Below are 25,371 nucleotides of genomic sequence, written 5' to 3'. Positions count from 1 at the left end.
CACAATGCAGCCCCCCACTTCACTTAAAAATTGACAGGAAACCAAAACAAAGCTTTAAAAGATACTTTTTAATTTACCTGGATTTTTCACATTTACAATGCTAAATGTTTTGAACATTGCAAGACTTGAATGAGAAGTTTCCTTTTCGATCTTTATATACAATAGCTAAGGACTCTTTAACACCTGCTTCTTGCATACGATTCTCAGTCTTTCCTCCCTGATGGAAACCTGTGAATCTACTGGCAGATGAAGATATAAATGTATTTACCAAATTAGCTGTGCTGCTTAGGTTTCCCTGTGTGTTATGTAAATTTCACATTTTGCTGCATTGGCTGCAAAATGTGAAATTTGGAACCTTTTCAGTGAACTGCGAATGTTTTTCTTGGAACCTATTCAGTGTGCTGCAAGCGGGTTTTCTTCACATGATCAGCCAGCCATTTGTTCTTCATTAGATTACTGCCATGTGAAGCAGTCAAACGAGGCTTTGTTGTGTTTAGCAAAGTTATCTGTGAAAGTTTGTTGTTTATGTCTTAAATAGGTCCTTAAATGCTTCATTATGGAAAATTATCCTGACTGAGCTACTGTGCGTAATTCTGTTCTTGCCACAGAACATTTACTTGTAAACTGCATTACCTAAGTGTAACAGAAACACTTGCTTGAATAAAATACCATTGCTATTTTTGCCACGGCTTGCTGTGCAGCATAATTGGACGTGTCAATAATGACAAAAGGGAAGGTTAAATTGTAAAATATCCTAATTGAAGAGCTTATGTTGTAGTTTCGTGTTTATAGAGGAGACCATCCTTGCAATGGTACATGCATGGGTCCTTTGGCAGAAGCCAAGTGGGCAACAAATGACAGCTTTCACTTTCTTCTGTTCCTTGTGATCATGGCAGGAGGAAACAGAGTTCAAATGCAAGCAGTGCACCAGTCAGTTATGATGCAGTCAGTGTGGATGTTGTTTGTAGGTAATTACAGCCTTGTTTTTCTCATGGTTAACCATCCAAGAAGGAGAAATAGTTGGGGAATCTGTCTTTGGCTTTGGGGCTGTGTTCAGGACAGGCTATGCTGGATAGCATTAAGGGAGGCTGGTCTTGTGTCAGTGTGATGATCATCAGTCAGACAGCTCTAAGCTCTGGATACATCTAGTTTAACGTTTACTGCTGGATGGTGGCATGTAGAGGTGTCTGTGATGTCTTTTGTAAGAGTGTTTACAGCCAAGAAAATTACACAAAGACATCTGACAGCATCTAATAGGATTGCCAGATTTGCAATCTGTCTGTTTGAGTTTATTATTGATTAACCACTGTGTTTGCCAGTGATGGAGGAAAAGACACAGGCACTCTTACCTGATGTCCTTGTAGAGCCTAGAGCACTGAGTCTCCCCTCGCCTGTTCTCTCTATAGCTGCTTTCATCCTCTGTTCAACTCATTATCCAGGCAGTTTCTGTCATTGGCTTGCTATTAATAGACAGGGGATATGTGGGGAGTACCCATGTGTAGTTGTACAGAGATTGTATGGCTTGTTTTTTTCTGGCAGAAAATGATACCTGGTGATCTCCTTGACCACTGTGCTCACTGGGAAGAATTTAAATGTATGTGAATGTGTGACGTTCAAAGAGGAATTCAGAGTCTCCTGTCGGTGTTGTCCCACACACTCAGGAGTATGTCCTACCAGTGTTGGTGTCCTGGATTCACTTTTGTGAAGCAGAAGCACTGGAGTTCTTCATCCACATGCTGTAAGTGACATATGCAATAATAGTGGGGGTGGGGTAAATACATTTAGAATGACCTTGTCCAGCTCTGGTAAGGAGGGTGAAAGGCAGATACTGCAGTGATATAGTGCTCTACTGTGAGTCAGATGCTCATATGCTGAATTCACTACCTAGCTGCTCTCTATAGCAGGAGATACCAGCATAATAATGACCTGTGGTCTCAATGTAACTGTAAGACATCAGTCTGGGTCGCACTGTCTAAGGAATGGGGGAAATAAACACTTTCCTAACATGTAGTACTCCAACATAAGAAACAAGAAAGTCTAAAAGCTGTGTACAAATACAGTCATTTTCATATACAAGTGGATATGCCTCTCATTAATTAATCATCATTTAGTTGTTTATGTATCCTTACTTTTAAATAGTATGTACACCCTTGAATTGTGCAAGGTAATGCCAGTTTATCTCAAAATGCATTGTGGGGTTGGAGAACCAGAACTGTGTGTGTGTCTGTGTGTATGTGTGAAGGCATAGTCACCTGGCTCAGTTTGATAATTTCAGGAGACAGGGCAGGGATTTTTGGTGAGGATTTTAGGGAGTAGGGATTGAGAAAGAGATTAAAAATGCCAGCATGACACAGTCACATAGGTGGGAAGCCCATCTTTACCAGAACGCACACATGACCCCACAGTAATGAAGAAGAGGATCAAAGAGGTCACAGAGCTGGACCAGTTTTAACCTCCTGGCTGTCCTCCTGAACCTGATGCTGCACCTGAGCCTGTGGGTGCTGAGTTCATCAAGTCCATTAGTTGCTGTGTTGTGTCACCCTGTAATGATCTGTCAGTGTGGAGGGACTGTGTTTTTATTTTTTGTTGGAGGAGCAACAATGTTGTGCATATGTAAATGGTAAATGGACTGTACTTAAATAGCGCTTTTCTAGTCTTTTCGACCACTCAAAGTGCTTCACACTACAGCTCACATTTCCCCCATTCACACACATTCATACAGCACTTGTTCTATACAATTTGCTTTTTAACGCAGACACACACATTCACACACCGATGACACACATCAGAGGCAATTTGGGGTTCAGTATCTTGCCCAAGGATACTTCGGCATGCGGTCTGGAGGAGCCGGGAATCGAACCCACCTTCTGATTGGTGGGCAACTGCTCTACCTCCTGAGCCACAGCCGCTCCATATGTTGAAAATATTCTGCCAGTCTCTTCACAGTGTAAATGGCCTCATTTATAAAATGGTTTTATGATCAAATTTCAGCTTGAGTGAAGATACGCAGCAGTCTCTGTTGATATAAAATGTTGTTTGATGTGGAAATGATCGTATCTCTAAACAAATTGAAGACTAGATAGAGGATTTCCTGCTGGCTGGTGGGGCAGTTTTGGAAGTCTGTGCAGTCGGCAACAAGTGCGCAAAGTTCAAAGACTGAATGCAGGTTTATAAAGGGATTAACCTGGCAACAATTTCCCTGGGATACATTATCAGGTGAAGATCTTGTGGAATGATTCATAATGAGTGGTGAATAGATAATGTAAATATGCCCTAGCCTGATTGGTGGTAGATCTGGTACCAGAAAGAGGGTCTAAAAGTGTGGTTCATGATTCCTGAGCTGCAGGTCTGCCCGGTGGACCACAGCACAGCAGGGAGTATGCTCTGAGGTCTGTTAGCACTCGTTTGTTTGAATGTCAACCTTCTTGTTTGTATTAAGACCAGCTCTCACCACTCTTCGTTTTGAGGATCTGAGGAAAATACAGAAATCGTCAGAAACACAGTTCTCAGCCTGTTGTGGCCAGTCAGCTTTCTTTCTCACTCTTACTCACACGTTCAGGGAAAGCACTCAGTGTGATCTTAGAAGAAAGAGTTGTTATCTATCCTCAAGAGGCAAGGTCTGGTCTGCATACAGTTGGAGTGGCACGTCCTTTACTGCAGTGGAAGAGGCTTTAATTGAGAAGATAAGAGGAGATGAACTGATTGGAGCAGGAATGATAACTAGTGTGGCATTGAGTCAGTTGAATAAGTAGAAATACCCATATTTCTGACAGAATGTTAGGTTGCTCATTGCTCTGTCAGCAGGTTGCACCTAATTCTGATACTGTGATATTTTAACTCAAACCTGTTGTTTTGCAAAGGCTCGGATGGTTCCCAGCCTCCACATCTTTGCCAGGCTACCTTCTCTCTTTTTTTTCCCCTCTCAAGCGTCATCTACCAAAAGGCCAGCAGTGGAGAAAAATATGTTACACTAGCACAGCAGTGCTTTCTGTCTGAGAGGTGTATAAGTTAGCTGCGAAGGAAGGCAGCTCCAAGCATCTTTTTCCTGCACTTCTGTTTTTAATTCGGTAACGTCCAGGAAACAGACTGCATACTTGACAAACATCACAGCCTAACTCACTGGCTACAAGGAATGCTGCTGTTTCTGTAAATGGGTCATCTGGGCCACTTCAGCACAGCAGAGATATGGCCTTTACACATGAACGTCACACTTCTTTTTGCCTCATTTGTTGCCTGAGAGCATGACTTGTAGAGGTATTATGGGCAGGCAAGACAGATGATGTGATATTATTGACTTAAACAGGACAAGCAGGTTTACAACTGTGACGTATACAGATGTGTTGGGAGTGTTGTAAAAATGTTTGCTTGGCAGCTGAAAGATATCTGATCCATTGTAATCTTTTTTTGGTCATACAAGATAAATTGAACACACCCACAGTGCACATCAAATAGCTCTCATGCCACAAGTCTGTGTACAGTTTTATACTTGAAAGACATAGTGGGTAGGGAACACTCCTATTGGGTTGGACAGTAATTCTACTCAGTGTCATTTATACTATGACGTTCCATTGTGGAAAAAGACTGAGCTCTGTCTAGTGGTTGTCTTTTCATTCCCTCACAGTTCTCATGGATGCTATGCGAGTGTTTCTATGGAATCCGCCCACTCACTGTACATGCCGCCAGCCAGGGAGACAGGAAAGCAGCTGAAAGTTTCTGCAACGTGGCTTTGACTGACTGTTTATTAGACAAGAACTTTGACACCATCAGAGCAGGAAGTTTGGCCCTCGAGGGAGCCCGGCTCTGAGAAAGATGAAATGGAGTATGAGGCAGATGAAATATGCATGAAGACTGTATCTGTCTTGGCTCCTACTACTGTATGCCTGGTGAATCCAGGACAGAGCAGGTTTTTGGGAGATAATGGATGGATGTGAGTGCCCTGGTGAATCAGTAATCCTCTGTTTGGATGGGGCCAAACAGATGAGATTTGTGCCCAATAAGTTGTTAAACTTCACATGTAGGATATACATGTATCATCAACAGTAGAACAGTTAATAGGGGCATTTATCCTGGGAGGGCTGCTAATGTCAGTGTAAATAACTGTAATTATATGCTGTTAGAAGTCAGAGTTTAGTTGTTCTGTGGTATAACAGTTGATAATCCAGGAATAAATAGTTTAAAAGTTGAGGCCAAGTACACAAGGTGAAAATTCTGTTAGTTTCAAAGTGCCAGTATTCTTTCAGACTTAAAAATAGGGAATTGAACTTCCTAGCCCCTCCTCTCAGACATGATGCATCACAATTAATGAGCCAGGATCCCATTGCAAACTCTTCTTAAAGTTTGGAGAACCCCTGCTGTGTGGGCCCAGAGGCCAGCCAAACAACCTATTGATTTACTGTATGTACAGATGGAAGGAAATCACAAACTCAGCACTTTCCTCACTAGCTCTGCTTTCTTCTCATCTATTCCTGAACTCAAAGATGCTGATTTAAGCAGTGGCTCACATCTTTGGGCTATTTCATATTCAGATGCTGAGAAATAGTTTTTCTGTGTTGTAGTTGAAAAATTATAGTATCACACCGCAAGGTGTGTTTTGCACTTTCTAATAATTTATATCACTATTAGTCCATACAAAGACAGCATGATAGTCAGTAGCCTCAAACACAATATATACAAACTTATACAGTACATATCACTTCTGAGCTGTTGCATCTTGATTGGAGATTCAGGTTAATTCCCAGGAGTGCAATTTGAACCATTTAAAGTCTGCTAATATTTGTACAGCTGTAGGCATTCTTATGTGTTTGGCATCTCGGCTTTCCTCACAACTCTCATAAATTGCTACCGACTACAGAAAATGTCACATGTTTGCAGTATTGTGTGAAACTAGGCTGTAACTTCCCCGATACAGCTGCTGGGAAGGAGGTTTGCGTCTTTTATTGTACTAGTTTCAGATCCCTCCAGACTTAAGAGGGAACCCAGAGGGAGAACAGAGACCGTCTCACAGCATGAGATACAGACTTAATCCCACACTCTTCCTGTTTCACTTTAGCTGAAATAATGAGTTTGCACACAGCACTTCCTTAGACCCAGATGATTTACAGATGCTTCAGAGCTGCCAACGTGGTGAAGCACAATTAATACATTAATATTTGAAAGCTTACATATTTGGCTTTTACACATGGTTTCTACTGCAATATCATTGTCTCAAATAATAGACTTATATCAAAGTGAAATGGATCTACAGTAATATATGTTTATATAGCAACAACAATCTCAGCTCACCCACGGGGCTCCACTGCAGATGTTGGTATGCATATGTTCAGTTGTTGTTATGGTAATGTGATGAGTAATATCACTAACAGTAGCAACACATCAATGTCACATCAGCAGAAGCAGAAGACATATAACCTCTGCTTTTATTTGCAAGAAGCTTATTTCTAATGCTCTGGACTGAGATCAGACTAGCCAGTGTTTCATGTCATATGTCATCATGGTTATATAAAGTTTTAGTTTAAATTAGACCAAAATAACAGCTAATTACATAGCGTTTCTCATTGCCATCATCTTTAAATACTAGAAACAGTTATAGCAGCAAAATCCTTTTAATCTTGCTTGTACCTGGCTTGTACCTTGACCAGTTCATCTTGATTTTTTGTATTATAAAATGTGAAATGTCAGGTTATTGTTAATTCGCCACTAAAGCTATCTAAACCATCTACTCCTTACCACTGTCCACTGTACAACTGTCACTGTCAACAAAAAACTACATTACTGAATCTTTTCGTATTTTGTCAAACAGTTTTGAAGATTGGATTGGGGAAACTGGGGACCCATTTACAGGCTTCAGGTCAGTGAATTTTTAATGGATTCTTATTTATTTTTTGATTAATACTTAGTGGTATGTGTGCCAAATACCACATCAAGAGCAATAATCCTGTGTCTGTACAATTTATTCTAATTTTGTGTCTCAACATTTGGATTTGTAATGAGAATAGGCTCTGCTTACAGTGATCATGGAAAAACACTATATTTAGCCACACACTCCGCTGAATCACCATCACTGCACATTTCCCATTTGTTTTCACATCCCGCGCAACTGTGTTGTGTCTATGTGGAGAGTCTGACTCAGTGCACTTTCCTGTGGACAGAAGGAGGAAAAGGGAAGAGAACAAGAAGCAGGCGTCATCAGGAGCTACAGCATGCCTGCTGATGGTTTTATCTGAGAAGCCTCTTGTTTGACACAATGACAGGAATCTCTTGAGACCTGCTTTACCTAGCCACACATCCAGCCGCAGGGTTCATGTTCCATCATTATTTATTAATGACTGGTCTGTTTCATAGTCCAGGGTTCGGCTGTTTCCTCTTTCCTAATTCACCCTCTTTATAAGTGTTGAGTTTAATGTATGCAGAAGGTTTTGGCAGCAGCTTATTCCTGTTGGAAATTCCTAAAAATGTGCTCATACATAAGTTGGCTATTTTTATGGCTTAGAAATGGTCAGTATACTGGAAATTACTAGTCTCTCATTGTGGTGCATGTGAGGTGGACATGAAGTGAAGTGGTTCCTTGCTTTTCCTCCAAGTACATGTTCTATATTGGGACAGTCTGTGCTGTGTTATTGTTCTTATACTACGGCCTCTTACCAGTGGAAAAGTGATCAGCTTTTTGCTGCACTGGTGACTCCTGCAGGTGGGTCTGGACACCTTTACAGATGTGTGTGTGGAAGTGTGCTATATCTTCTGGGTAAAACTCCTTGGTTGTAGACAAAAAGATGCAGCTGATGACAAAAAACTGTGTACACCCATCCCAAGAGGCATTGGTTTTTTTTTTGCCAAAGAGGGTAACTAACTTTTAGGAATGCCCTTTCTTCCAGAGACCCAAGATTGGCATTCTTGTTTTTTAGGGAAATATCTTGACCGGTATCAACACATGTCCATGGTGTCCTCAGGATGAATCTGAATTAATAAGGTGACCCCCTAACTTTTTATCTAGTGCCACCAGCAGGACACTGTTTTCACTTATCCGCTGGCAGGGAACAATCACAGGGATGATGGAGTGCTTTGGCAGCATTTAACAAGGCTGAAATCAAAAAGGTAGTGTCCTCCAGGAGCAACATTACAGAAGCAGTGCAGTGTACATCAAATCAAAACTCTAAATCTGTGTGCAGCAGGGTGTGAAACAGTATGCAGTGCCTAAAAAAAGTCCTCTGAACTGTTTCTCAACCCTTTGCAGCGCCCTTTTAAAAAGCAGTTTTTGTGGTGGTGTAGGGGTGTGGTCAGACCAAGTTCCTCAGTTTGCCACTTGCCACAAACTGAAGCCTGTTTCATCGCAGCCCAGAATGCAGAACGCTCCCTACCCACATGCTCTACGGCCTTGGCATGCCGTATGTTGTGAGACCCAAATTAGACCAGTGTGGGAGAGCGTACAATGGAGACCCCTCCACAAATGATCCACCCTCACATCAAGAAGTGAGTCTGAGACAAAGACTGGCTTTGTGAGTGTTTGTAGCTGCTGATTGTGTGACAAACAACCTACTGGTCATTTGGAAATAAAGAACTCATAACAATGTCATAAATCTAATTTTATTTTACATCAGTGAGTCAGACAAAATTCAGATATAGTGGACAAACATTTCACTGAATCAGTACAAGTACCTGCTTCATGCAGCTGTGGTTTCAAATTTAAGAATACAATTGAACGGTTGTGTCTCATCTACAAACCACACACATATGGTCCCAGGTTAAATCAAATTGCAAGCCACTGTCCTGTGAACAAAGTGCAGGAACCTGCCTTTCAAACAATGGTGGTTTAGGCTGTGTGATCACTCATAATAAAAACCATTACCCAAATGGTGCCTGACCCAGTAGTCTCAGTGCCACATGTTTGGAGATCTGTTCCTCCTCCTCCTCCTGGTCTACTCTGCCTTTCTTACTGTCTTTTCTTCACAAAGTCTGGAAAAACGGTGAGAGGAGAAAAACATACCCATGACTGAGATTCTGTCGCTCCCCTCCTCTCTGCATGAGAGAGAGTGAAGGAGGCAACAGCACACACAGCACAGCGGTTGGCAGCCTGCAGTACTTCCTCATCCTGACTTGCTGTATTGAGGCAGACAGCCGTTGCTCCTGACCTGTCGTTTTCGCCCTCAGACTCTCTCCGTGAAACTCAGAAAAGGGCAAATATTTTTGGTCAGTTGTACTTCAGGGCACTCAGGCAGAGCTGGGACAGCATCCAGTACAGAACACGTGAGTGACCTGCACCACTGTGCTGTTTTTGTTTTTTTTTTTTCTTTTTAGCATTTTTTGTGTGACACTCAACTGCCTTCACCCTCCCTCTCATTAGTCACTACCTTAAGCTCTCAGATGATATTGGAATATCTTGTTTTATTTTCAGTCATTGTTTTACAGTTTCTGGATTGAAGATGTGATTGATGACTGTCTGATTGGAATAGGAAAGTTTGAAAGAGGAAAAAATGAAGTCATTTCATAATAAGTAAGGAAGAAAGTGCCTGAAAACATCTGCTGCTGATATTTCAGGCCAGCTTTCTCACATTTTTGTCAACCACTGAAAAGAGGCTATGTTTCTTAAAGAGAATGGTGGCCTCTGCTAAACTTTGCAACCTGTGAAGTACTATGAAGGATTAGTATTTATGCAAGGTTTTACAACAGTGACTAAAAAGGAGGTGACTGTATTTAGGTCTATGTTATGCTTAAAGTATGTTATGTTAAGGGTCATGTTGGCCTTTTAAAAGTTAACCTGCCAATCAACCACAGGAAAAAGACCGGAAAGCATTCATGAAAGGATGTGATGATACACAGTGACATTTAACCTAGTGTCTTATATCCTTTTTTCGTCCACTATAGGAGACTATGAGTTCCTCACTGAATCACTTGTGTTGCCACTTTTGTTTTGGTGGTGTGATGTAAGTTTTAGTGAATGTGAAACAGAAATTCTGAAATTCAGTTGTTGTAATATTTGAATGTGTTTTTCCCTGTGGATGGAATAAGAATAATTGATTGTAGCAAGGCAGTGCAGTCACACCTGAATGCACTTTGCCTGATTAAGCGCCTCCACAGGAAGGCAGCAGGTTTTGCAACCCCCTTGCAGGACTGTGGTTTCCTCTTTGATCACTAATGATCTTTTTTTGTGGTATCTGTAAATGGCAGTGACAGAGTGTTTGCTGTTATACACAGAGAGTTCCTAGTGATAGGACTGTGCCTTTCACTCCCATGTGCTCCATGTTCTATACAGCTCATGAACTGAACAAGAACAACCAGCATTTGAGGTCAGAGAATGGTCAGGACTGGGTAGCCTGGATTTCCCTCCATAATCTGAGGCAGTTTGTGGTTGTGGCAAACTGAACTGGCCAAGTTACATATTCAAGCAATGGATGTGTACATGCAAGGTATTTTTTCTGTAACTGTTATATAGTAGGGGCTTTGTACAGAGTAATTATTGGTTTTGTCTCAACAGCTGTCCTGTTTTTGCTGAGCAGTACTTCTACTGTAGGTTGATTATACATGTGACTCTTTTTTTTAAGTAAAAATAGAATATAGTAAATTATAGTAATTATTGGTGTAATCTTTTCTCATCTATTTTCTTTGTTTATGTTTCAGCTAAATGAAGGGGTAGAATAAGGGATGTGTGTCGTAATGTCTTTTTGACAAATGTATGTCTTGACTCAAGCTATTTTCAATATGTATCACTGTATATCTTGGTTTTGTGATGAAAGCACGTCAGTCCTCTCCCTCAGGGTTGTATCAGATCAGGTGATATGCAAGGGTCTGTTTCAACTGCTGGACCAGAACTGATAACTGCTGTCAGTTGTCAGTTGGTATTGACTCCTCGTGCTTTCTCCTTATCTCGTCACAGCAGTCCAGTCCAGCAGCATGTCAGAAAGTCTCTGAGAAACTCCTCTGCTCCTTTACATTCATCATCTTGTTTTTAGAAGCAATATATTTAAGGCACATGACAACCCATTACTTATGGCTGTGGTGACTACAAATTAAATTTGGTTTTCTAGTTTAGTATTTGTCAGAGCAAATTCCATATTTAGCCACATGTCATCATCCTACATGTTTGTTTTGTCAGACCGTACAAGCTGTAGTGTAGTACAAGTCAGTAAATGTTTGTCATTTTTGTCAGCTGAGTTGCTTTTAAGAAGAGATATGCAAATCACACCCTCTGTCTTAATTCTTGGCTAGGTCAAGTTTAAAATACAGCCTTGCTATGTGTCTCTCAAAGACATTTTGGTTTCGTAACTAGGTCGTTGTAAAGAAATTGGGACACAGCTCTGGCTCCTGAGACTCATTTCGCTGCAGAGGAATATGGAGAGGTCATATTTGCATAATTGAGTTCTGCGATGGTCCAAAGAAGGTGGATTAGACTTTAGTATACAGACTTTTGATTTGCATTTTATAGGCTTATGTTTTCAAACATTACATTTCACAGTTGCCTGACCTAATTAGTTCCACAAAAACATTTGTCACTTCCCTTCTATTTCAAAAATGAAAACAGTAAAGCCTCAACAGGGACATCCTCAATTTCCCCTCTCTTCCTCATTTAGTCGACACTAAGATCTAAGCAAGATGAGAAGCAGGTCAAACGTGTGCTTGGCAGTGACTGGTGCTGTAGTCATGAAAGCTGATCTGAGGGGAGGTGATCCATCATAGCTGAGGTGTTAGACTACCAGGCCAGGCTCTTAGTCACAGGATATAGCCTGCAGCGGTCTTGGTATCATATGATGAACCAGCGGGGAGACACATGCTCTCACACTGGCAAAAAACAAAGTGCATACAGTGTGCTCTTAATCAGCTAAATCCTTAAGCACCTATTATATCATTATTTGTAGGACACTCGACTTGTGGCTACTGCAGATTTTTATTGCAGCATCACTTGTCCTGCTTTCAACTGTTGTTCTACATGTACAGCATTTCAGTCACTCCATCAGAAGAATGAAGTATAAATAGAGCAAAGGGAAAAAGCTGTTCTCGCTGACAGCCCCATCCTGGGTTAACTTGTTAATATGCTGGCAGAGACTAGAGGGGTATCCCTGTGCATGTGAGAGGCAGAAGATCAGGTTACCTCAGTGCTGATCAATGAGTCAGCCCAGTCCTCTGGGAGCTACAGAGCTCTTTACCAGTGCACACTTCCCCTGGTTAAGTGCACTCCACAGTCCTTCCATTTCCTACAGCTACTCTTTGTCCAGATGAGTACATTTCCTTCTGGACATCACATGCACACCTTTAACAGCCCCTGTGACCACATCCTGTTGAAGTAGGAAAAATGAAGCCATTATTGTGCTGCATTTTACAGAGGAATGACAGTTGTGGCTGCAGCTGGCTGCATACCTCCTACTAGATGTGTGGAGATAGTGCTGTGTGTTGGTCAATGCTTCTGGTTTGAACAAATCAGATAAGAGATTTTGTTCTCTCTCCACCATCTAGCAGGAAGTAGTTCAATGGTGTTGCTACTGGATTAACCTTAGCTGCCCTCAGAAGCAAGCTCTTGGCTTGTATGTTTTGGAACAGCCAAAAATGTCACCAGACAGTGTTAATACAGTGTTAATGCAGTAAATTATTATTCACACAAAGCAAAGGAGCTACCTATTATTCTGTTCTTCCCCAGGAGTGTTATAGTGTTATTTGAAGGAACAACTCTAGTCTGACTCACATCTATAGGTGTTGTATTGCAAAAATTGTTCTATTTATAATATGGTCATTCTAAGATATTTGAACTACTTTGTTATGTTTTTATCTTGTATGTCCTTTTGTCAGTGGTGACAGTTTCCTAGAAAGATTTAGATCTATACTGCCCCACAAAGGAAAGAGGCAGGAACTTTAGCTTTATTTAAAATTGGTCATTTGTACTTACTTAATCAATGGCTTGATTGTAGTCAGCAAGTTACATGTGGGTGAGGCTGAAAGTAAAGTTATCAACAAAGTGTATTTATAAAGATGTTAGTTTTTCTGGGCAGAAGTCAGAAGCCATTTTACACATTTTCAGTTGTCTTGTTGTTCAAACTGCTTTTCTAGTTAATGGGAGATCATGTGTTCATATTTCACCAGTACTCCCTGGTGCCTTTGGGGCATGGACAGTGGTAGGGTATTGTGGCGAAAGAGCAACCTTCAACAAGACAACACTGATCATTTGTGTTAAAAGAATCTGCCTTCCAGCTCCAGGGCAGCTGTTTTGAATACACAGGCCTATTAATGCTGTTATTTTTCTTGAGGGTAACCTTTCAAAAGTTTGGTATTTTACAGTTTTCTCTCCTCTCTGGACTTCTCTCAGGTGCAGTTAGCTGACACACAGCCATGCTGAAAGCGGGCGCCACCAAGGTGGGGCTGCCCAAGCCAGGACTCCAGGAGAGAGGCAAGCAAGCTTCCTCGGTCCCCCCCTCTTCCTCCACCACCTCTACAGCCATGAAGACCTCCAGATCCTCCAACATGCTTTCCTCAGACCAGCGCCTCAGCAGAGTGAGTCACACTGCAATCTACCACTAACCGACATGGTGATGGATTGACATGAGTGATGTCAGTTTGAATGAAGTCACTTCAGAACATTATTGTAACATTATTAGACCCACACAGTTAGCATTAACAGCAGATGTGTTTTTATAGCTGAAAAGAGCCAGCAGTGATGATGCCTTGACAAAGCCTGCGCTGGGAGCCGCTGCCTCTGGCTCCCGGATGAAGAAGACTGTGACCACAGGAGCCATCTCAGATCTCGCTGAGGCCCGTCCTCGCAGCCTGTCTGGTAAGGGACCACAACTCTTGTTAGATATTTCCAAGCAACTAGTCTCAGAGACTTGGTTTGATTTTATTGAAAAAAGCCATATGATACTAAAAAAGAGGAGAGAGAGGTGTAATCACAAACTATAGGTGTTATCCTTAATGTTGAACACTATGAGGAATGTGTAACTAACCACCTGAGGCCACTAGAGGGCCACAGTACACCACTAAAGATGCATCCCACAGCTCCCAGGGTGCTGGTAGTAACATGCAGCTTGAGAGATACTTCTCTTTATGCTTTTTGCTTTTTTCCTGTTTCTCTTTATTCTTGTTTGGTTGGCACTGGTGGAGTGCAGGTGGCTGAGGACTAAGGTTCTCTGGGTTTTGGTCCAAAACTGAGAGACTGGATGCATTCATAGTCTGATCCTTAGACAACATCTGCTCAGCCATGTGAACAGCAGGATGTGTTTTGGTTGACAAATGAGGAAAAATGAAAGTTTTTCTTTTCTATCCAAGCGCAGGAGAGCAAAAAATTATGTTGGTGGGGTTATTGGCTGGTCTTTTGATGACTGTTGTGCGCTTTTGTGAATGCACAGTAAGTGTTGATACATGTTTTGGTTTAGTTTAAAGTACTGTATTATGGTCTGTGTGTTCAACCATGAGTTATCTCTTGAAGCACAGAGAAACACTCCAGACCTCTGAATGAAAGGAGAGGTTCGGTGACTGTATGCTTTGTTATAACATAAACACATAAATACTGTGTAAACACACATTATTTTAGACAGACCTTTTGATTCCACTCCACTATGACTGTGAAAGTGAGAATTTATTTCTAAAAGACTGCTGGAAATTTGCTGGAAACTTACCAAGCTAGACAAGGTGAGTGTAAGGAGGGGCACTTATCACACTTATCTAGGTTCTAGAGTTACATAGTATTTTGTGTGAACTTTAGTCGAGTCAAAATGAAGGTGTTATTTTGGGTATAGACATTTTATTCATCATGATACTGATAAAACACTTACTATGTTCCACAGTAAACATGATGTAATATTTACACATGGCCAAACATGAAAGGAGCATTCATGGAAAGTGTCTTATTTACTGTAATCACCTATAACTTATTATTTAACTCATTACCATACAGCTGTCTTGCACTGTACATCTACTACATGCAGTACTTCACAGCACTACTCCTCATTTTGCTTGAGAGTGCCATATTTAATTAAAGTTAGTTATTGTCTTACATAGTTTTTATCCTCCATGGCCCTCAAATCCCTCTCCTCATTCCATCATTCAAAGTGTGGTACATTTTTCTAAGTCCCACAAAAAATACACCCAGAAGAACACAGGCAAGTTTAAATTCATACACTTGAAAAAACTAGTTCTTATGATGGTGAATCACAGTGCATTCTTGCTGGCAACATTTTGCATTACTTGCATCTGTGTTTATTGTTTTTGCTGCTTTTGACCAATCAACACTGTCAGTGTCCCTGCCGGAGATGCTTTTGTAATTGCTCTCTTTATGTTAACCTCTATTATCAGATTGTTCACCTGTCTGTAAAGGTGTGGCAAGAATTAAGACCATCAGCAATCACACCAGCAATAATTCAAGTGACATCCTGGAGGCATGTAGATCCTTTCTGGGTGTGAGGGGTGGAGATACCTGACAGACTGGAGCTATATGATAATGTACCTCAGGTGATGATGGTTTGACATATATGAAACAAACAGTACTGCTTCTTGTATGTGAACATTGCTGTTGTTGGAAATGTGTGGTCCATCCATGTTCATTTCCTGTGATTGAATCACATACTTTATTTTGTCAGCTCTCCTTGTCACTGACAATACTGCCGATAGAATTCCATCTAATGATAAAGTATTTTTCATTATGTATTAATTGGGTATTAGTATTGGACTATGTGTGAGCTAGGTATGCTAATTGGTAAGCAGAGCAACTACAAACAGTCCTGTTTGCAAAAATCGTAATACATGTTGAACAAATATGGCGGTTGATAATGACAGGGATTTGGTTGCAGTAATTAATGTTGCTCACAGCACAGCCTTGGAAATCCTCTGCTGTGTTTGTTTATGGTGGCCCATCTACACAGTATGTAGATCCTGTGGTCTGGTGAATTTCTTCTTCAAAGGGCTGTTGTGCTGAAGCGAAGATAATTGAATTCTACTTGACAAAAGACTCCAGAGGAGCTGAGAAACCAGGGCCAAGTGAGACTCTCGGCTCTTTCAAACACAATTAGACCATGATCAGCTTTTCACTGGATTGGGCTCTAATTAACCAAAAGTTTTGTTTTTCAAAGCCTTTTTCACACCCAAGGACAAGAGCAGGTTTCCACTTTGTGCTGTTCATGATAAATTCATTAGTCTTCACATACTGCGTGGCCTAGTTTTACTAGCCAATTTCTGGTAGCCAACCACAGTTGGAATATTGTTAAATAATTACTGGTGAAAATAAAACCATCTTTAATATAGGACAGAGTTGAGTTGCTGTTATGTAGCTGCATTTTCTATCAGGCAGAGTGACATCCTTTATGTAAAATACACTGACCATTTATACTGAGCTTGTTTTGCATTCCAGTCGCTGATCTTAACAGGGTGTTTGCCATCACTACGGAAGCAAAATCATCAGATGGGGTTTCCCCTTGAAAAAAAGCTTTCCTCTACATTTTAGCCTCAAAGAAATTAAAGTTTATTTACTTTTTTGTTCCTGGTTATAAAAATATTGATGATTTGATCTCATCAAACATATTTCATCACAGTAATTTCACAGAGTTTAAAGTCGTTCAGTTGATAGAGTCAAGTCAAAGTCTGCTTTATTGTCAATTCTGCCATATGTACGCACATACAGAGGATTGAAATTGTGTTACTCTTAAGACCCACGGTGCAGCAAGGAAAACACTCAAAAATAGTTTACACAATAGCAAAATATATATTTAAAAATATTTTTAAAGAATTTAAAAATAAATACAAAAAATAAACATCTACAACACAACAACAAGTCCATAAATACAAAGACTTAAGGCACATAGCAGGTTAAAGTGGCAAATTGTTGTGCAAAACAGAGCCGTCTAATGCTGTGTAAAGTGGCTGGTGCCGCTGAATTCAATAATAATTCATAATGTACACTTTCTTAATGAAATACTCTCAAATGTGTTCTGACTGGCATATCATTATCTTGCGTTGAGTGAGAGTGGAGACTTTTGCTCATACGTAATCTTCCCATCAGGTCGTCCACCTGGGCTAGGACTCTACGATAAGTGCATGTCAAGACACATAAAGACAGAGACAGACAATGAGTGGATATGTCAAGCAGGTTGCAAAAGTCAGTCTAATCAGCAAGTGGAAAATCAAATCAGACACCTGACAAAACCATAATGGTTAACCACGTATGCAAGCAGTGACAGTCATCATTTAGTCTGCTGCCCTCAGTCACTTTGCCTGACCTGAGAGAGCTACTGAAATTTTCACATTAGGGAAATGTCATGATTTGAATATAGATTGAGGTGGTGATCTGTGGTATTTTGAACTCTTTGAGATGTAGTGCTTGGGAATGTCTCAAGTGTCATCTGCATGTACTGGTGAAGAAGGGAAGAAGAATGACTCTCTGAAGAAGATTTAGTTTTTGAGGGAAGAGTAGAAAAAAACTCCAAAATTTGCATCATGACATTTTGGGATAAACGTGTTCCCTGAAATCCTGAGATGTATCCTCAGGCTTGTCTCAGTGATATTGTCATCCAGCAGGCTGGTCCTAAACAGATGAGCCTCTCCCTAGTTGATACGTGACATTACACAGTGACAAGAAGCGATCAGGACTTACTGGGCTCTGAGGCACCATGCAGCAGAACTGTCATCATCAACGACAGGCAGTAATTGAGTCTTTTCTCAGAGGACGTCCAAGTACATTTTGTGACTAGACTGTGGATACATGACAGACTCTTTACTCAGCGGTGAAAACATACTTTTCTGAAGTTGTCAGATGTGCTTGAGATACTCTGCTTACACAGAAAATCAAAGAAACTGTCAATATAGATGATTTTTGTGCTAATTAGTATCATTTTGAAAATACTGCAGCACAGTGAGGACCTGCCATTTTCTCATGTTTTCAAATTCTGTTTAGTACAACAGTCTTTCCTTAGTCATGAAATGGATCTGTGTTGCCCGCTTTGCCTGCATGAAATCAGGCACACCTGCCCACATAAGGCATAAACTGCCATTTTTACCATGATGTTGGAAAATATTTTGTAGTGCTTTCTCATCTGAAATTTCCAACCAGATATCAGCTCTGTAGCTATGGACTTTGTGCTGCAAATGACAGATCTCACTGTAGTCACTGTTCTTGTGTGATAAAAGGCTGTTTTCTGACTTTAAAACTAAATCTAAATCTATAAAAAAAAACAATATTCAAGCAGAGTAGCCAGGCTTGCCTTAGGGACCAAGGAATGCAATCACAATACATTTTAAGGCTTTAAAACAGTAAGACACACACAAACACTGACACACACAGTATTTGCTAAAAAGGTCTGATGACTGGCAGTCTGACCCCGCCCTTGCCTGCCCTCACAGCATGCCGCACTAATGAGTAAAAACTGTTATTTTTGCTAATGGAGTCCTGTGCCTCTCCCCATTGGCACTTTACCAACTCTACTGTGCTGTCAGACAACGGGTTAAAACCCAGCCTCATCCTGATGACTTATTTAAAACACCTCATCAATAATTCAGTAAAGCTTTCACTTGGAGAGGAGTCCCTGTGGAGTGTGCAAGGAGAAGAGACAGAAGGAGATAAGACTGTCCTGCTCTATAAATAACAAGCCCAGTAGGGGTGACTGCAGGGCATAACTTTATAAACGGGCACTTCATAGACAGGTACTTTTCATCACCTCTGTTTCTTTGATGCTCTCACACTGATTGTTAATAGTAGCATTAAGCTTAGCATAAAAGTCCCTCAGTGAATCTTTTTCAAGAACAACATTGAACATTTTTGCTATCATATGAGTCACACCTCCTGTTCAGAGGCTCTGCTTCAGCATGTATCCACCTCTACTAATACTTCACCCTCTGCAGCATTCTACAACCACGTTTATAAGTGGTGTGATGTTTTGATGCATTTTGTTGTTTCAGTTGTCATACTGTATCTCAGATAATAGACCTGAAGAGTCATCAGAGGATAACAGTGATCATTGTAGGAGATTACAAAGTATGATGTCCAATTGTCTAATACATTAATCAATTGATAAATAAGTTAGCAATAAATAAATAGGTTTGAAATATATAATTTTTATGTTGTTCTTTTGGGGCACCATCATTGAATACAACAGAAAAGTACAATACAGTACACAGTTATCTCATACTGAGATCACCTAGGATCTAAAAGTAGGATTGTTAAAGGTTTCTACCTCTTTAGGCCTACTTCATAGTGTATTCCATGCTCCAGCTGAATATATTTGGCAGCATCATATTTTGCCTGCAGGTAAAAGTTGATAACAAACTTGTTGAGTCTTTGACAAGAGTTTGCACATTTGAAAACACATGCATCTGTCAGTGTCAGTGTGTGTCCGCTGCAAGGTGTCATTCTCCTGAGTGATATGTCTCAGTATAAAACTGTCACTTCATAAATCTCACTCAGCAAAAAGGCAGAAGTGAATCATCAGAATTAGCTTAGCTTTACCAAGAAGCGTGAAGTGCTCTCATGTGTGAGGGAGATTCTGCTGATGGTAAACATAGAATAGCAACATGATATCTCACACACAGAGATAATGCTTTGTCAGTCCCCTCTACCAATGGTATTGTTGTCATGAGTCCCAGTCACTAGTCATAGAGAGTTGCTACATGCTGTTTAGTGCTTGCTGATTCAAATGCATTTTGCAGTGGACCAGAATTATTTTTTGCTGTGTCATTCCCTAAATATTCATCAACCAAACACAGGTCATTATTTTTGCTCCTCTCAGCTTGGCTTCGCCATATGTGAGGTATGCTTGCAACACCAGATGACTGTTCCCTATTAATCAGCTCATAGCTCATATCATTTCTTCATAGTGCCAATTCACTGTCGAGAGAGAAGGAGGATGGATGTATGATGCGTGTCAGTTGACCTTAACAGTCTTAGCGAAGGATAAGCAGAGCAGAGAGACTAAAGGCAAGCTGACAATATTATGGACCCAGAGCGTGTGTGAGTTTTATGATGCACGACTCAGACTCCAGACACCAGTAATGTGGTCCCAGCAGGGCCCTGTCTGTGTGTGTCATTGTTGGGAGGCAGGAGGAGTGAGAAGCATGGTCCTTGAGCTCTTCATATCTGTCCGATGAATTAATCAAACATGCCTCAGTCCACTGGGACCCCTCAGCAAAAGCACTCAGCCATGCCAGACACAAACAGTAAGAAAACATACATGCATACATGGAAAATATGCATGCAAAAAACTTACACCTTTAACGTTTACAGCTCAGATACCGCCCTGTCCTGTATACATTACAGTATATACAGTATGATAATGTACTCCTTCATTTATCACGCATGCAGTGTAAAAAGGATTATGGTAAGCGGGAATAGCTCTCCTCCTACTCAGTACAGTGCATGTAAAGGGTTTGCTTCAAAGGCCAGAATTAATACTGTATCTACAGATCTGGCATCAACTCAGACATAAACACACCTGGCCCCTTTTAGGTTTGTTGACCAGAGTTTTTGGCATCAAGTCTGAAATTCCTCCATGAGAAGCTTGTGACCCCAACAAGTCCCCTAAAGATGCAAGACTGAGAGAAATGGTCTTGCCAGATCTTGAAAGAGGGCCCACAGAGATGGACGTCCTGTGGTGAGGAGAACATTCTTAGCTGGATTACATACAGGCATGTTTGTTTACCAAGGTGGATGTGCTGCTCCAAGATGAAGCGAGAGGAGAATATTAAGAAAGGAAGAGGAAAATCTACCAACAGTTTATGCAACATTATAGGATATGAAAGGCTTGGAAGCGGCTATGTGCAGTATTGTATCAAAGTGCTGAATATTCAGCCTGACGTGGGCAGAATCATGCAGCAAACTCGACCTTCTTTACAGCTATAGGAGAGTTTTTTTTGAGGACTTTTCTGGCTGGAGATTAGAATATTTTATGCATCAAATACACGCTGAGAAAAATGCAGCTTCAAAAATTCATTTTTATTTCCTTGGTTCTTCTCAGCAGTGAGCACGAGAGAAATAAGCTGCTAGCACTGAGCTTATGCAACATAGATGCTCATACTACTAAAAATATCAGTGCTTATCTGTGTCAAGTATGGCTTTAAAAAATTGATGATGCAGTAAATGATGAATTTTAATATCTGATAAATAGCATCTCATAGTGAAAGAGAATTTCAGTTTTTGACCATCACAGTACCACACTGTATTATAGGTACTTGGATAGGATAAAACAACATATGGGCTAAAGGTTGGATTGAACACTGTGGCTGCCACCTTTAGAGGGGAAGTAAAGAATCATTCAAGTCACTGCTGTTTTGAGCAGTTTTAACCTATAAATTTAAATTAAAGGTTTAAATTAAAGGTTTTTATAATTCCTGTGGTTTTTTGTTACAGGGTGTAATTATGATATATTTTTGGCCCTTAGATAAATTATAATTATAATGAAAAAAAACAAAAAACAAAATAAATCAATATTAGCAATATTGGTGACCCAAAAAGAGGCTGAAAATGACAAGTCAATCTCCCTTCTGACTTGGTTTGTCCCTGTAGCTCTGCCATCATAAATATTTAACCTGAGTATACATTGTGAATGAGAGAGACAGAGAATAACAAGCCATTCTCATACTAGCTTCACCCAGCCCCACCAAAACTAGCACACCACCCCCCATCTTTATACACATGTACGCACACTCACATACACACGCATGCTGTCATCTCCTGCTGGGTGCTCTACAGGGAAAATGGTACAGAAAGCTAGGGGTGGCCTCTGATCCTCAACCCAGCATCTCGTTTCATTTATGAAGACATCTGTTGGGAAATGACAGTTGTGATTCTGTGGGGGATCAGGCAGGGGAGATTTTGTGAGAGGTACTAAGCTGCAAGTTTACATGAAAAAAAAAAAAAGACAAGAGCTGCACTGTCACCCTCTGCCAAAAACACAAATAGTGCCTTTCCTTTCCTTGTGCTCCTCTTTCCTTCCTTTCTCCCTCCACCCTCTTTTCCCTCGCTCTCTTACTTGTCCTTTCAGTACCAGTGAGAGGCACGGTTCATCTCACCATTGTTTAACTGGTATTGGTGAGAGTAAACTGGCTGGCAGCAGTGGGAGGAGGTGTGTTAATGTGTGTGTGTGTGTGGCCCAGGAAGCCACTCCTCCTCTGAGCTGATTCCAGTCATCACAGCGATAATGAAGTGAGCACGACGCTGCCTGCCTGCCTGCCTGCCAGTGTGACATACTGTCACTGTTCTGGAGGACACGCACACATTCACACACACTCGCAGTCATTCACTGACAGCCTGCCTTCTCACACATGCACACACACACTCACACAGTCCTGGGAAGGAGTAGTGAAAAGAAAAGAAGACCAAAAGGAAGGGAAGAATAAGAAGAATTTAATGTTCCATGGTTTCCTCTCTGTGTGACTGACCGGCGTTGATTGTGGGTGCTGAACAGAGACAACAACCCCGACACTCACACACACGCACACACCTCTCTCCCCCGCAGCCACGGATTCTTGGATTAGTCCGCCCCGGTGCGGAGTGTGGGAGTCGCGGAGTGGACCAACATGGGGAACCAGGCAGGGAGACTGGAGGAAACAGAGTCAGGTCTGCTTGTGTTGTATCATGGTTTTCCTCAGCATCACTTATCCCCTCTTTGTGTCTGTCTTTCTCTGTTGATGTAAAAGGCTTAGACGTTCATTTGCTAAATACAATAGATCTGTGCTTAATCTCCTGTCTTGTCGTGTCTGAGTACATCTCTGACAGACAAGTCCCGACTAATAAGAACTGACTAAGATGTGCACCAGCAGAGCGCTGACTGATGAGTATTGATTAATATGCCCTGGAGTTATAGAAGCTGTTTAAACGGGTTAGAAGTTGGTTGTTCTGCTCCGTTCTTCTGCCTTTATTTGTGCAAGCATGTTCACACTTTTTGTGTCTGTAGTTATGGTGGTTATGGTGTGTTTTAGTTCCTGTATTCAGTCAGTGCAGGTCTGTGTGTGTGTGTTTGCACCTGTGTGTAGATATTCATATATGGGCGGGGGGAAAGTGCTGAGTGAGTGCCTGACAGTAAGCATGAGGGAAGCTGCCAGAGGAGATGTTATCATCAGTCTCAGGCTCACATCCCCTCCACTGCCCCGAGCTCACTGCACCTCCGTAAGATTTCCATTTCAAAGTGCTTCTGAACTGCGCTCAGCAGCAACTTCACACTCATCGTAAGACAACCGAGCTCTTCCATCTCTTTGTAACCTCTCTGAATTTCTTAAACAAAACAAGCATTTGCATCTTAATATGTGTTCTTGTGTATATGCGAGTCTATGAGTCTCCTCATATTTGTACACATATGTATAGACAGTGTATTTGTACACACAGAGCATATAATCACTGTTATGTCATTATATTTGCATGTTTCCATCCCAACAAAAATAGATGCTGTATAGACCAGAGTCAGGTGGCTTGCTAGGGCAACAAGCATGGACACACACAAACACACGCCCATACACACAAGACCATAGTGGAGTATTTTATCAGGAGTGGGTGTTTAAGCTGCATCATTTCATAGCAGTGGCATGTGTTGCTTGAAGATAGAGCACAGTAGGCTCAGATTGGAAGGCAATGGTGGCAAGCTGCTGCATGCTTGAAAAGATTAGCTCCCAGTTTCTTCTCCACGCGCACACACAGACACACAGTGTACAGTGCACAGTTAATACGTTATACACAAAACAAAAGATTTTTGAGTGCTGAGTTAAAAAGTAGGAACAAAGGAAGCTAATATTACATTTTTTTTATTTCACTAATTATCCTGTATTTAGTATGCAAAAGTGGGCTGCTTGTTGTTAAATATTACTCTTGGTACAAAATAATTATGAGATTGGTGCACACAGGTAGTATGAGGAAGTACACAGGGTTGAACATGAAATGAGCCAGAGTAGAATGTTTGTCGTATAATTGATCATGTTTTCCAGGCTATGAAAAATATTTAAACCCTGCTTGATACAGTACTCCGTGATCCTCAGTCCACCCTCCCACATGAACCTCCATTATGAAATGAAGCAGTCAGCTACATTGTCAATTGATTGACTGTTATTCTTAAAAATCCACTCCATTTTCTCGAATGAGCCTCTATAGTAAATTAGAATTGATCGTTAAATGGCTTGATTTTTCAATATGCCCACTCATGAACATGAAGCTGTAGATCTAAGAGTGTTGAGGCCAAGGACACAAAAGACCTTGAAACTGTTTTTCACAAGGTGGAAGTATGTTAATAGGCATACAGACTTTTAAACCTTGAATTGAAGCAGGGGTTCATTGCTTTGATGAAGACCAATGGAGTGATGAACAAGGACAGTGAAGTTTGTAAACTTCACAATAGTCTTCCTTCCAGCCAGACAGTGAAACATAGCCAGCTGAGGTTTGTCAGACTTTGGGCCTGGAAAGTAGACTAACAGTTCTGGTGCTGGAAGAAGGGAAAGAAACGTGGGAACAGGAGGAATTTGTTCATAAGTGATTGATGGTGTTATCTCTGAAGTGGCAGGCTAAGGAGTAAGCTGTCTGCTGCAGTGATAAGGAGGTTGTTATCAGCACCAAACTACACTGACGGCTACTACAACGAGCCTTCCTGTCTCCCCACTGGCTCATCAGGAGATCGGCCAAGACCAGAGTCTGTGGTCAGTATGTTGTCGGCTGCTGATGATTTTTCAGTAAAATATAGTCCAATAACAGTGGGTCTATTTTCAGGGCTACAACTCAGTCAGTCGTACCCATTTGGGACCAGGATAAAAGGAATGAAAACATGTTTGTGTAGTCGGGTAAAATAGATCGTTGTGACTTCCACATGGTCAAAAATGGGAAATTTCAGACAATTGTGGTTTCTCCAGAAGTTTGATCAGGATGCCTGAAGGCAGCTGTAATGTTTGAGGATGCTGCCAAAAACATGGAAAGGCATAGTGTTTTTTGAAAGCAGGGGGTGCTATAAATGTAGCAATAAGCGTGTTGTCATTGGAATAACATGGTTCTTTCTGTTCACTGTTACTGGCAGCACAGCAACATTAAGTTATTTATAATTTTAATGAGTGCTGGTATGGGCCCAAAAACTAAGGTCAGATAAAGACATCCAAGCTATGTATGAAATTGTATAATTTCTTGAATTTAATATTTATCCTTACCTTTTTAGGACTGTTTTACATATGAAATAATTATAACGGCTAATAATTTCCCTCTGCTGTTTACTGGGTACTTCCACTTCTGAATATATTCATGCTCTTCCTGTGTTTTTAAAGCACACAGTCATGGTCCACCAACACCGGTGTTTTCGCTTAATCTATTTAATTAGAGTACCTCTCAGGATATGTGGGTGTGTAGACTATACTTGAATGACATTTCCAACAGTCTGCTGTTAGCTTTGTTGTATCTTTTGGGGTGGGACAACCAATACCTTTTAATTGGTACATGGAATGAAATTCCAATCA

At 41.0% G+C, this 25,371-nt stretch overlaps 1 protein-coding gene across 5 annotated transcripts in view; it reads left to right on the top strand.

Moving 5' to 3' along the window:
* Positions 1 to 25,371, top strand: part of specc1 (sperm antigen with calponin homology and coiled-coil domains 1) — a 66,136-nt gene that overhangs the window by 901 nt on the left and 39,864 nt on the right. The window contains exons 1-4 of one of the 5 annotated variants that reach the window (XM_018691094.2): positions 8,622 to 9,240; positions 10,247 to 10,400; positions 13,286 to 13,470; positions 13,615 to 13,750. In XM_018691094.2, the coding sequence (XP_018546610.1) occupies positions 13,309 to 13,470; positions 13,615 to 13,750 (298 nt within the window). In that variant the 5' untranslated portion in view covers positions 8,622 to 9,240; positions 10,247 to 10,400; positions 13,286 to 13,308. Of the gene's footprint in view, positions 1 to 6,799; positions 6,848 to 8,621; positions 9,241 to 10,246; positions 10,401 to 13,285; positions 13,471 to 13,614; positions 13,751 to 22,042; positions 22,511 to 25,371 lie in introns of those variants that run through there. The other 4 variants (XM_018691091.2, XM_018691093.2, XM_018691092.2 and 1 more) reach the window with 4 other exon arrangements.

This window comes from Lates calcarifer, linkage group LG20 (assembly GCF_001640805.2).
Source record: "Lates calcarifer isolate ASB-BC8 linkage group LG20, TLL_Latcal_v3, whole genome shotgun sequence".
Taxonomy (NCBI): Eukaryota; Metazoa; Chordata; class Actinopteri; family Centropomidae; genus Lates; species Lates calcarifer.
This window is presented reverse-complemented; position numbering and strand designations above follow the sequence as displayed.